The sequence below is a fragment of the Chlorocebus sabaeus genome, chromosome 6, assembly GCF_047675955.1.
Source record: "Chlorocebus sabaeus isolate Y175 chromosome 6, mChlSab1.0.hap1, whole genome shotgun sequence".
NCBI classification, from domain to species: Eukaryota; Metazoa; Chordata; class Mammalia; order Primates; family Cercopithecidae; genus Chlorocebus; species Chlorocebus sabaeus.
Genome location: NC_132909.1, coordinates 52,446,163 through 52,459,477, shown reverse-complemented (window position 1 = coordinate 52,459,477; position 13,315 = coordinate 52,446,163). Strand labels below are relative to the sequence as shown.

Below are 13,315 nucleotides of genomic sequence, written 5' to 3'. Positions count from 1 at the left end.
CAGTGAGCCGATATTGCGCCACTGCACTCCAGCCTGGACGACAGAGCGAGACTCCGTCTCAAAAAAAAAAAAAAAAAAAAAAGTCAGTGCGACTTTTGCTATTAAAAGAAATGGCACCAACTTAATCATATACTGCCAGGTGATAAGCAAGTGAGGAGGAAGGAGGTGGCCAGGGAGGGCCTCTCTGAGGAGGTGGCATTTGAGCAGAGTCCTGAAGGGGGAGATAGAGAACCCTGTGGGTACCTGGGGAAAATCTATTGGCTCCAGCCTGGCCTGTGCCTTTTTCCCCCACCCCACCCCCAATCCCATCTAGGGTTCAGGTTTCCAAACAGAGGTTGTTGTCTCAACTGCTAGAGAAGGGGAATTCCGATGGGGGTTAGAGGCCCTCAGCCTCTGCGGTCTGCCTTCTCTCTCACTGGCTGTCCTAGTCTTAGAGCTGGTGTTGCCGTGTGGGGCGCCAGCTTGGGGGTCTAGGGTCCCCCATCTGTTCATGCCTGAAATCCCAGCACTTTGGGAGACCAAAGTGGAGGCAGGAGGATCGCTTGAGCCCAGGATTTCCAGACCAGCCTGGGCAACATAGGGAGACCCCCCTCTATAAAAAAATAACTAAATAAAAATTCAAAAATTAGCCAGGCATGGTGGTGCATGTCTGTGGTCCCAGCTACTTGGGAGGCTGAAGTGAACCATGGTGGCACCAACTGCACTACAGCCTAGGCAACAGAGCAAGACCTTATCTCAAAAACAAAAACAAAAACTCTAGATCTGTCTTCAAAGGAGTCACTGAGCCGGCTGCCTGCAGACAAAAGAGGAGGATGTCACCAGTGAGCCCACTGAGGGACCCACTCCAGGCTGCATCCTGTCTTGGCTTCTCCTGGTTCTTGATGAACTTCGTGACTCCTCCTTCCGTGGCAAAGAGGGGGCTGAGTGGAATCTCTCTCTCTTTTTTTGTTCCGCTCTGTCACCCAGGCTGGAGTGCAGTGCCGTGATCTCGGCTCACTGCAACCTCCACCTCCCCGGTTCAAGCAATTCTCTTGCTTCAGCCTCCTGAGTAGCTGGGACTACAGGCGCCCGCCACCACACCCAGCTAATTTTTGTATTTTTTGCAGATCCGGGGTTTCACCATGTTGGCCAGGCTGGTCTCAAACTCCTGATCTCAAGTGATCCGCCCACTTCAGCCTCCCGAAGTGCTGGAATTATAGGAGTGAGCCACTGCACTCAGCTGAGTGGCCTCTCTCTAGCCCAGTGGTGGATCCAGTGTGGTCTAGAGTCAGCCTGCTTGGGTTCAAACTCAGACAGGCACTACCCCGACTAATGCTGTGTGACTCTGAGCAGTTTGCTTGATCTCTCTGAATTCACACCTCCATAAGAGTTTATAGTAACTTCTACCTCCTGAGCAGTCAAGTCTTTACGCCTGGAAAGTGCTCGGTGGAGATCAGCCATTACTTTTGGGAACACCGAGTCTAAGGGTGGGTATCTGGGTTCTTTGTACCCTCCTCAAACCATCTCTCCAGCTCCCTGGGAGGCACATACAACTGGGAGGATGTAAGAGCCTCCCACCACCCGCCAGGCTGTCTCTTTCAGGGAAAGCAGGGAGATCCCAGGCCTAGTTAATCCCCGGGAGGGGCAGGAGAGTTGGCCCTGAGAAAGATCCCGGTTGACCTCTGTTTTCTCCTGGCTCAGGCTGGGTTAAGGGTGTCAGGGGCACCGAATGGGAAGGTTGGCAAAGGATGAGTTACTCAGGCAGCAGCCCCCCTCCCGTTCCATCCAGCCCAGCCATGGGGCACTCCTGGGGGAAAGTGCTCCCTGAAAAGACACACTAACCACCAGAAAGAGAAACTGAACCGTTTATTAGCCTAGGTCTGGGTTTCAGGCATTGCGGGGGCATGTCTGGGGAGCTCTATGAGAGGAAACAAGCCCCTGACTGGCTCCTTGCCCCCCAAAGACCCGCTCCCCCAGGCTTCGCATTCACAAGAAATTACTCTGAGGCATGAGGTTTCCTTCCCCAAGGTGAGCTGTACCCCAGTTCTCCAGTGGGAGGATGGGCCAGCAATTCCAAAGGGGTCTGGGCAGGACCAGAGCTCCCTGACTTTGGCAGCTTCAACACAGACATGAGAAGACAGGACAGCATTCATTCTGGGGAAATGTAATGGGGAGAGGGGGGTCACAGACATCACGCTGTGCGCGTGTGCACACACACATACACACACACACACACACACACACATAAATATAGGTTTGTACCGTAACATCCCTTCCATTATCCACAGGTTTTTGTGAAATCCTTCTGGGGCAGGTTAGGGGAGAGTGTCCCCAGGAAATGTCCCTAGCCACTGCCACCCCCATGCTCCATTCAATATAACTTGAAAGAAGAAGGCCGGGCATAGTGTCTCATACCTGTAATCCCAGCACTTTGGGAGGCCGAGGCGGGCAGATCACTTGAGGTCAGGAGTTTGAAACCAGCCTGGCCAACATAGTGAAACCCCATCTCTACTAAAAATACAAAAATTAGCCAGGCGTGGTGGCAGGTGCCTATAGTCCCACCTACTCGGGAGGCTAAAGCAAGAGAATTGCTTGAACCCGGGAGGTGGAGGTGGCAGTGAACGGAGATTGAACCACTGCCCCACTCCAGCCTGGGTGACAGAGTAGACTCCATCTGAAAAACAAAACAAAACAAAAAAATCTTGAAACCGTGTCAAAACAAAAAAAATCTTGAAAGAAGACACAGCAGGGTTCAGGCTCAAGGCTTCTCTCTGCCTTGCTCGGGAGACCTGGTACTTTAGCTGGGGCTGCAGGTGTGGACCCAAAAATAGCCTGGGGGTGGCTGTTTTTGAAAGGAGGGTGTCTGTGCAAACATCGCCCCCAGAATTTTCTCAAGTTGCGCCCTACCCCACATCAAGAGTCCCAAAGCCCTCCCCAGCCACCCACACTGGTTTTTCCCACTTTTGGTGATACCTCTGTGCCCCAAATAGTGCAATTGACCAATGAGGTCTGAGAATGAGGAAAGGACCTCAGTCGCCATCCCCTCCCCACCTCCAGCCGTGGTTTCCAGGCCTCAGAGAGAAGAGGAGAAGTCATCAAGTGGCAGCTGATAAAATTTGGGGAAGCTGTGGATTTGGGCTCTGGAGGGTCAGAGAGGAGGCCTCTAGCTCCTCGGGACAGTGGTTCTGAAGTGGCACGAAGTTGCCCAGAGAAGGTGGCAGGAGGAATACATTCGAAAAGGAGAAATCGGTGCAGGAATGGGGGCCAGGGAGGAAAATGTAGAAATTCTTTGTACCGCTAGGTGCAGTGGCTCACACCTGTAATCCCACATTTTGGGAGGCCAAGGCGGGTGGATCATGAGGTCAGGAGTTCGAGACCAGCTTGGCCCACATGGTGAAACCCCGTCTCTACTAAAAATACAAAAAAAAAAAAAAAAATTAACTGGGCATGGTGGTAGGCACCTGTAATCCCAGCTACTCAGGAGGCTCAGGCAGGAGAGTTACTTGAACCCCAGAGGTGGAGGTTGCGGCGAGCTGAGACTGCACCACTGCACTCCAGCCTGGGCAACAGAGCGAGACTTCACCTCAAAAAAAAAAAAAAAAAAAAAAGGCCGGGCACGGTGGCTCACGCCTGTAATCCCAGTACTTTGTGAGGCCAAGGCAGGTGGATCACGAGGTCAGGAGATCGAGACCATCCTGGCTAACACAGTGAAACCCTGTCTCTACTAAAAGTACAAAAAATTAGCCAGGTGTGATGGTGGGCACCTGTAGTCCCAGCTACTCGAGAGGCTGAGGCAGGAGAATGGCGTGAACCCAGGAGGCAGAGCTTGTAGTGAGTTGAGATCATGCCACTGCACTCCAGCCTGGGAAACAGTGCAAGGCTCCGTCTCAAAAAAAAAAAAAAAAAAAAAAAATCCTTTGTACCAGGTAGTAAAGCACTCCTGCCCTGATCTCCCCTTAAATGCTGCCTGCCCTCACCCTGGCTCTTCACAGGTCCCCTGCCCTGGACTCCCCAGGATCCAGTTCTAAAGGGGTCATACCAGCCACCGGACTGGCCCTCAGGACCCCACTGCAACACTGCTATGTGACTAGTCAGTGCCTTATCTGGCCTTTCCAGGTGTGAAATATTTGCAACATCACCCAGGTCTGTGGGGCGGGGGCATCTGGCTCGGCAGCCCCACGTCTCTGTCTGGGGTCACCCAGTGGCCTCTCCATGAACCCCTCTGCCTTGGCCTGGTTGTTGGTCCACCCCCACCTCAGACCACCGTGTTGCCCTCCAGAAACGTGGGCGACGTGGGCATGTGCATGCCTCTCTCCAGGGAGCTGGAGCTGCGGAGTGGCAGGAGGTGGTGGCCCGGGGTCCCGTCCCGCCTCCGACCTTGCACCCCCACCCCCGGCCGCCAGCACTGCAGCGGCCGAAGCACCTCCCGACGCAGGTCCCGGCTGCGCCACGTGTAGATGACAGGGTTGAGCAGCGAATTCAGGGTGGCGAAGGCGAAAAAGTAGTGGGCTTTGTAGAGGATCGGGCAGGAGTGGACGGGACAGGCATAGTCCAGAAGGAGGATGCTGAAGGCGGGCAGCCAGCAGATGATAAAGACACCTAGCACGATGGTGACTGTCTTGAGCAGGGCTAGGGTCTGCGGGCCAGCCACGTCAGCGTGGCTTGAGCGGACCACGCAGTAGATGCGCACGTACAGTGCCACGATGGCCAACAGGATGATGGAGAAGATGGTCACCACGCACAGCACATAATGCTTCGCGTAGAGAGGCAGGACAGTGGAGCAGGCCTCAAGGTGGCCCAGGCAGTTCCAGCCAAGGATGGGCAGGCCACCGAGGACCAGAGAGATGAGCCACGAGGCCCCGATGAGCAGGAGCATGCGGCAGCTCTTGTCGCTGCCGTACAGCTTGACCTTGGCAATGGCCACGTGGCGCTCGATGGCGATGGCCAGGAGGCTGAAGACAGAGGCGGAGAGCGTGATGAAGGCAGAGCCCTCCCGGGCAAACCACTGCACGGGCGTCAGCCTCAGCGTGACAGAGCCGGAGAGCAAGGTATTGGCTACGAAGGCCACGCCTGCCAGCAGATCGGAGGCAGCCAGGTTACCCAGAAACAGGTACATTGCCGAGTGGAACTTGCTGTTTCGAGCCACTGCAATGAGTACCAGAAGGTTTTCCACCACGATGGCGCAACAGAGGATGACGATGAAGGCCGAGGCCACCTGGCGGGAGGTCGTCTCCTGCGTTTCCAGAGTCTCTTTGGTATAATTATAGTGTTCCTGGACCTTGTTGGGGTTCAGGTACTCCGAGTACAAGCTGCCCATGGTGGGGCTCAGAGGCCTGCTGGGGCCATGGGGCTGTCAGAACTGCAGAGAAGACAGACAGACAGACAATAGGTCAGAGCTACGGCTGCTACCTGGGCTCTGGCCTCGGATGCGCTGAGATTCAATTTCTTGCTCTGTTACTCTTCGAGGAAGGGCCACATGAATTCAGAATCATCATCATCCCCGTTTACAGATAGGAAACTCAGAGAGGTTAATTCACTTTCCTAAAATCTCAAATTTAACCAGCGGCAGGGCCAGAGAGGCTGGCTCTGCGGCCTCTTATAAGCCCTAGGCTACACTCTTTCTTATTTATTTTATTTATCTATATTTTAAAGACAAGGTCTTGCTCTGCCTCAGGCTGGAGTGCAGTGGCGTAATCATGACTCCCTGCAGCCTTGAACTCCTAGGCTCAAGTGATCCTCCCACCTCAGCCTCCCACCTCAGCTTCAGCTACAAGCACATGCCACCATGCCTGGCTAATTTTTTTTTTTTTTTGAGACAGAGTCTCGCTCTGTTGCCCAGGCTGGAGTGCTGTGGCACACTTGGCTCACTGCAACCTCCTCCTCCTGGGTTCAAGTGATTCTCCTGCCTCAGCTTCCTGAGTAGCTGGGATTACAGGCACCTACCGCCACACCCAGCTAATTTTTTTTATTTTTAATAGAAACGAGATTTCACCATGTTGGCCAGGATGGTCTCGAGTTTTTGATCTCGTGATCCGCCTGCCTCGGCCTCTCAAAGTGCTGGGATTACCAGTGTGAGCCACCGGGCCTGGCCGCCTGGCTATTTTTTTTTTTTTTTTTTTTTTAGAGATTGGGTCTCACTGTGTTGTCCAGGCTGGTCCTGAACTCCTGGCCTCAAGCAATTCTCCTTGGCCTCTCAAAGCAATGAGATTATAGGCATGAACCAAGACATCTTGCCTATTTTAATTTTCATTATTCTTTTCTAGAGATACGGTCTTGCTCTGCTACCCAGGCTGGAGTGCAGTGACATAATCATAGCTCACAGTCGACTCAACTCCTGGGCTCAAGTGATCCTCCTACTTCAGCCTCCTGAGTAGCTACACGCTTTCAAAGGGACAGAAGCTCCCCCAAATAGCATGAAAAATATAATGCGGACTTCCAGAAACCTTGCCCACCTGCCCAGAGAGCAAGCCCTAGGCAGGGCCTGGAGGGTTTGTCTCTTCTCTGGAACACACAGGCGCCTGCGGCCTCATGCTGACCTGGGTCAGGGAGAATCTCACCACTGATAGCTCCATGCCCTGCTCATTCATTACCACGCACTAACGCTGGATTTCAGGCTGGGTCTAAGTCTTAAGGCCACGGGTGTTCCCAAGATAAGGTCTTGGGGAGACACCAGGGCGGCCCTGAGGTTCAAACATCCCAGAGGTCATACCATCTTCAAGGACACAGACCTTGGAGACAATCCAGAGTTTGCTCCCATTCCACCACTGAAACACTGGGCAAGTTCCTAGACGCTGTCTCAGCCTGAACCTCCTTATCCGTGCAATGGAGAGAAGAAAGCCCACTTCATAGCGGTGATGGGAAAATCCTTTTAAATGACGCATGAGGCACGTTTAGCTCATAGTAAGCACTCAACAAATACCGCCGAATGTTACTAGCTCCCCTCTTTCCTCCAATCCTTTGGAAAGGGAAGGGATGTAAGCCAACCAGATGAGATCTCCAACAGCCTGTTCTCATCAGCACCATCTAGCTCTGCCCTGGGACAGAAGGTCCTGCGGGGATGGGCAGGGCGCTGGCACCCCCTCCCCAGCCAGGATGAAATCCAGATGTGAGGCCCCTGGAACAAACAGGGTGGAGTCCTCACTCTGCAGTCACATCCGGTGTGAGGAAGGCGGGATGTGGGGGGAGTCAGGATGGGAGAGACCCCATCTGGGAGGTCCTGGCTGGGAGGATGGGGCAGCTTTGCTGAAGTCATGTGAGTGGTGGAGGGGTGTGCAGCCCCACCGGGAGGGGGTAAGGCATTTGTTCCATGAAAGCCTGAGTCACCCCCCCACTCCCTCCCATCCCTCCACCCCAACCCCTCCCATCCCCCCCACCGCCACCCACCAAGGAAAACTGAGCCGTGGGGGGAGGGGGTGGAACCGCCACCCACCAAAGAAAACTGAGCCGTGGGGGGAGGGGGCGGGGAGAGGCGCTCTTGGGCAGAGAGGATGAGAGGCAGACACCATGGCCTTCCCCCAGCTTGGGGGTAGGGTTAGGGGGGTGTCAGAGGAGCCAGTGCAGTGTATGCCTTTCATGAAGGGAGAAGAAGTTCCAGCCCGTAGCCAAACGGGAGGAAGCGGGGAGAGTAAGGGGAGTCCTCCCCAGGTCCCTAGAAACACGTCTGGCAAAGACTGTGTGCACCGTTCCAGAAAAGTCTGGTTAGGCCAGTTCTCCTGAGCCCAGGAGTGATGGAGGCTTCCGGAGTCACCCAGCCATCTCAGTCCCTGGCCACCCCCTCCAAGGGGCATCCTGACCCCTGGCTGGACAGAGGCAGCTGCTCCCCGAGGGCGGAGGGACATCCGTCCTAGTTTGGGAACAGACAAGGGCTTGTGCACGTCCCCGGGGACTGCTGCCCCTCCCAGATAGCCACACAGAGGCCCCTTGTTCCTTTGCTGGACGGAGCCCCAGGCATCTTGATGCCCTCTGCACGCTGCAGCCAGTCCCAGGCGGGCTTGAGCCCAGGCTGCGGCGGGATCACACACAGCTGATGGGCCGGCAACAGCCCACGCCCTGATTGGCTCATTTTCAATCCAAGGGCACTGAGCGATTTGCCTATTGGCCCGCGCTTTCCATCTTCAGCCTCTGATTGGTCCAGTTGGGGGCGCTCTATGGCCAGCCCTACTGATGGGGTCCTTTACAGGCGACCGGAGCTCAGGCTTTCCAAGGATAGAGTTAATGCTATGTGGACGTCCCTAGGGGGAGTTTGAACCGCAGCCTGACCGCTGGGTCACCCCGACCAGATGCCCCCAGGCTGCCCTGGCCTGCTGGGCCCCTCCTGGGGTTCATAAGTGAGAATCAAGGTCCCTTTCCAGGCCTGGGAAGAAGACTGTGCAGTGCAGCCGCCCCCTCTGCTGCTCACCAAGAGATTTACTGTGCTTCCTGGAGAAATAAGAAATATATTCAGGACAGGCGTGGTGGCTCATTCCTGTAATCCCAGCACTCTGGGAAGCCAAGGCAGGCCTATCACCTGAGGTCATGAGTTCGAGACCAGCCTGGCCAACATGGTGAAATTCCCCACTCTATTCAAAATACAAAAAAAAAAAAAAAAAAAAATTAGCCGGGTGTGGTGGTGCGCGCCTGTAATCCCAGCTACTCGGGGGACTGAAGCAGGAAAATCATGTGAACCTGGGAGACAGAGGTTGCAATGAGCCGAGATCGCAGCCACTGCACTCCAGCCTGGGTGACAGAGCAAGACTCTGTCTCAAAACAAAACAAAACGAAATGAAATGAAATGTGTTCAGCCCTTGCATCCCAGGGACTGACCAAACAATCTTTCTTCTTCCCTGAGAGGAAGACTGGGGGCGCTGCGCTCTCACCTTCTGCAGCCCAGGGAGGTTAAGGCGTTCACAGAGAGAGAGGCAGCTCTCCTAGAGAAGGGGAAACTGAGGCCCACATTCTATCCAAGCCTCACCTTAACCACTAAGACTTTACTGAGGCGAGCACTTAGGTGGTTGACACCTCCCAGAAAGAGGAAGCAGGGTACTGAGGTTGGAGCTGGCGGAAGAGTCACCCCCTAGGTGGGCTGTGGCCTAGCCTGTGTCCCCTCCCTGTGTTAGGTTACCAGGTTTTGAGAAAGACACAGATCCTGTCTCCTGGTCACCTTCACCAAGTCCTTCCTGACTCCCTCTCAGAAGCTCAGAAAGAGGCCACTGGGCTCACATAGAATGTCCAGGCCTGAAATGGAACAGGAGGGACAAGTGATGGGGTTTGGAAGGAAGGGAAGAGAGATAGACTCAGACAACTGTTTGGCTGGAGATTAGGAGAGGGGAAGGATGGAGGAAGACTCAGTGGCTTCTAAGCTCCTCTCCACCAACTCCCAGTTCCAGAGAGGCAGGCCCTGTGGTTACAGTTCCCCCTGGTCACCCGTGGAGCCCATGGTAGCCACCCTACTTTTTGGTTTCCCTGTGGTTGTCAGGACCCCCTACCCTGCCATTCTCTACCAAGCAGCCAGGGGGAGCTTTTAAACTCATAACTCCATGTCACTCCCCAACTCCAAATCCTCCCATGGCTCCCTATAGCCCAAGTAGCATGGCCCCTGCCCACAAAGCCTCCTCCCATTCTCCCCCAGGACCATTCCACTCCAACCACACTAAGCCTGCTCCATGCTACCCCCACCCCTATCTGCAAGCCTTTGCCCCTGCTGTTCTTTTTGGGGCACACTTTCCCTCAATTTTTTTTGAGACACTCAGTCTGCTGCCCAGGCTGGAGTGCAGTGGTGTGATCTCAGCTCACCGCAACCTCTGCCTCCTGAGTTCAAGCGATCCTTCTGCCTCAGCCTCCTGAGTAGCTGGAGTTATAGGCACCCACCACCACACCCAGCTAATTTTTTTATTTTTAGTAGAGATGGGGTTTCACCACGTTGGCCAGGCTGGTCTGGAACTTCTGACTTCAGGTGATTCACCTGCCAAAGCCTCCGAAACTGCTGGGATTACAGACGTGAGCCACCGCGTCTGGCCTTTCCCCAAATCTTTGAATGACTGTCTCCCCATCTTTCGGGTTTCTATTTAAAGGTCACTTCCTCAGAGGGGACTCCCCTGACCTCCAGTCTACAATAGCAGCTGTCTCCAAGCCTTTTCTAATCACAGAATCTTGTTTTATTATCTGCGCAGCGCTTGCCACTATGGGAAACTATCATGATATTTCTCCTTTTCTGTCTGGCTTCCACCTAGACAGTCAATGGGTAAGGCCAGGGAGCCAGTCAGCTATCAGCCCCTACAGGGATGCCTGGCACAAAGAAAACACTCAGAAAACGTGTGGAATGGGCAAATGAATGAATGAATGAATGAACCAACGAACAAAGGAGACCCTAGTGGGTTCCCAAGGGTGGAATCTCCTAAGTTCAGCCCAGACCCAAACAACAACGAAGGAGCCTGGAGACACCTCTGGTCCCCGGGCAGCGCCCCCACCGCCCACCATCAACCAGGCAAAGCCCAGCGTGTCTCCATGGAGATGGCAGCAGGACCCGCCCCCGCGCTGACCCGCACTCTCGGCTTCCTTATCTGGCCTAGGAATGCGCGGTATCCACACTCGCTTGCGCTGGAGCCACGCCTCCTCTCCCCCCGCACCGCTACGAGACCACCCCAACGTCTCCAAGCGGGACTAGAAGGACTCCTCTCCGTCCCGCCAGGGGTCCCGCCTCGAGATTCTGGGAAGACTGGGGGTGGGGGACCAGATCGTAGCAGCAGCTGCACCGCGAGTTCCGCGCCTGCCCGAGTCGCCCCACGCGGGGGACCGTGGGCTCAGCGCGTGGCGCCCGGAGCATCTGACAAGGACAGAGACAGAGGTGGTGGAAATCCCCGGGTGAGTCAACCCGTGTCGGAGAAGGGGGCGAGTTCCGACACTCCGCCCGGCCAGGGGCCACGCGGGGTCCGCGCCACGCGCGCCTTCACCCACGACCCATCCCTGAGCCGGAGTTGAAAGAGGAGGCGCCTGAGCCACGCAGTCACTTTTTCTTTCCTTCCAAAACAAAGCCACGCCCCCGCGGGGGAACCGGAGGAGGCAAACAACTTGGGGAAACCGAGGCAGAAAGCCCGACGTGCGACAGCCCTCCCCGTGGGTGCCGCTCCTTGGCTTGGAGGCTCCACGGCGCGCACATCCTTTTGCCCTCGCTCAGCAGGAGTCAGCCAGGAGGGGTGCTGCACCCCTCCCCCAAACACACTCCCCAAGACCCTGGTCCCCGGGCACAGCGTCCTGCCTCCCAAAGACTCCAGTCGAAAGCGCTCGGATTCCGCCTTCTCCCCGGCGCCAACTTCCTGCCGCTGAGAAAGGCGGGGAGCACAGTCTGGGGGTTCGCGGCCGAGGCAGTGGGGGCCGTCCGGACTCTTGGAGAGGGCGCACGGTGACCACCCGCTCCGTGCAGCAGGAACCCAGGCGGCGCGTGCGCGCCCCAGCCCCCCGATCGGGGCCCCCTAGCTCGGATCCCGAGACCTCAGGGGACCAGGGCCCGCCCTTTCTGCTTCCTTGTCTTCACGCGCGCTCACCTGGTTAGGCCGGCCCGGCTCCCGGCCCTGGCCGGAGGGGCCTTGGCGTCTGCGTCCCCAGGGCGGCCGCGGCTGGGGCTGGGGTTGCCCGCCGGGCTCGGCTACGTCCCGGGGCTGGGACGAGGGACAGTGGGGGGGCGGGGTGAGCCGCCACCGCCTCTGCCCCCCGCTCGCCCCGCCCTCGTCTCCTCCCCTTTCCGGCGGCGGCTGCAATGAATTCCAGATGTGGCCTGCCGGCTGGCCGGGACGCACACGGGGGCAGACAGGAGCTGCACGTAGGGCCCCTTTGTCCGCCCCCCCACCTCTCGCTTTGCCCCTCCCAGCCCCCACCCGTGAGAACCGGCTGGCGGGAAACGTCACGCAGCCTAGTGACGTCACAGTACTCTTGGCCAGGTGGCCTCAACCTGAAACAGCTGTCTTCAACTCCAGGTTACCTCTGGGCTCACCCCGGGTCCCTGGACTTGGAAGAAAACACGAGGTCACCTTTATTTACTCAACAAAGAGCCTTGGAAGTACCTACTAGGTGTCAACGCTGCAAATAGGCATTAAGTGCCTACTGTATGTCCACCCAACAAATAATGAAATTCCTACTAAGTGCGATGACCTGTCCCAAAGACAAAATTGGTCTCTCCTTTTTTTTTTTTTTTTTTCTTTTTTGAGACAGGGTCTCGCTCTGTCACCCAGGCCATAGTGCAGTGGCTCAATCATAGCTCACGGGAGCCTCAACCTCCTGCCTCAGCCTCCAGAGTAGCTGGGACTACAGGTATGCCATCACACCTGGCTAATTTTTTGCAGTTTTTTGTAGAGATGGGGGTCTCGCTATGTTGCCCAGGCTGGTCTTGAACTGTTGCGTTCAAGCAATCCTCCTGCCTTGGCCTCCCAAAGTGCTGGAATGACAGGTGTCAGCCGCTGAGCCCGGCCAGTCTCTCCCTTGATAGGACTCCAGAATTCAGGTGCTGCCCTCTCTCCCCTGGGGGACTGGGGACACTCCACAGTCTTTCCTGCTTCTGTAGATCACTGTCCCCTCTGGCAGGGGGAACCAGCAAGGCCCAGTTTGTGCCTGCCTTCCAGCATCCGTCCCAGTCTTCTATCCAGTTTTCCAATTTTCACTCATTCCTGGGCGTTTCTGTATGCCTGCCTGTAGAAATGATGCACACTACACCTTCATCGAATGATGTTTGTGTACACGTGTGTGTGTGTGTGTGTGTGTGTGTGTGTGTAACCAGCAGTTTGACAACAGGAAAGGACAGCCCCTCATTCCCTCAACAAATTTTTTTGTTTGAGACAGAGTCTCCCTTTGTCTCCCAGGCTGGAGTGCAGGGGTGCCATCTCAGCTCAGTGCAACTTCTGCCTCCCAGGTTGAAGCTATTCCTGTGCCTCAGCCTCTCGAGTAGCTGGAAATACAGGCGCGTGCCTCCACGCCCAGATGATTTTTTTTGTATTTTTAGTAAAGACAAGGTTTCGCCACGTTGACCAGGCTGGTCTCAAACTCCTGACCTCAACTGATCTGCCTGCCTTGACCTCCCCAAGTGCTGGGATTATAGGTGTAAACCACAGCACCCAGCAACAAATATTTTTTATGCACCTACTGGGCACAGCAGTGAACAAAAAAAAAAAAAAAAGGAAAAACTCATCCAATGGATTTTTTTTTTTTTTTTTTTTTTTTTTTTGAGACAGAGTCTAGCTCTGTCGCCAGGCTGGAGTGCAGTGGCCCTATCTCAGCTCACTGAAACCTCTGGCTTCTGGGTTCAAGAGATTCTCCTGCCTCAGCCTCTTGAGTAGCTAGCTGGGATTACAGGCATGTGCCACCATGCCCA

At 55.5% G+C, this 13,315-nt stretch overlaps 1 protein-coding gene across 1 annotated transcript; it reads right to left on the bottom strand.

Annotated features, from left to right (window-relative positions):
* Positions 1 to 1,828: 1,828 nt before the first annotated feature.
* S1PR2 (sphingosine-1-phosphate receptor 2) lies at positions 1,829 to 13,043 on the bottom strand. The gene is made up of 2 exons (XM_007995212.3): positions 11,499 to 13,043; positions 1,829 to 5,338 (listed from the first exon to the last, which is right to left on the bottom strand). Exon 2 carries the CDS (start codon positions 5,294 to 5,296, stop codon positions 4,235 to 4,237), a length of 1,062 nt encoding a protein of 353 aa, XP_007993403.1. The 5' UTR covers positions 5,297 to 5,338; positions 11,499 to 13,043; the 3' UTR covers positions 1,829 to 4,234.
* Positions 13,044 to 13,315: the final 272 nt, after the last annotated feature.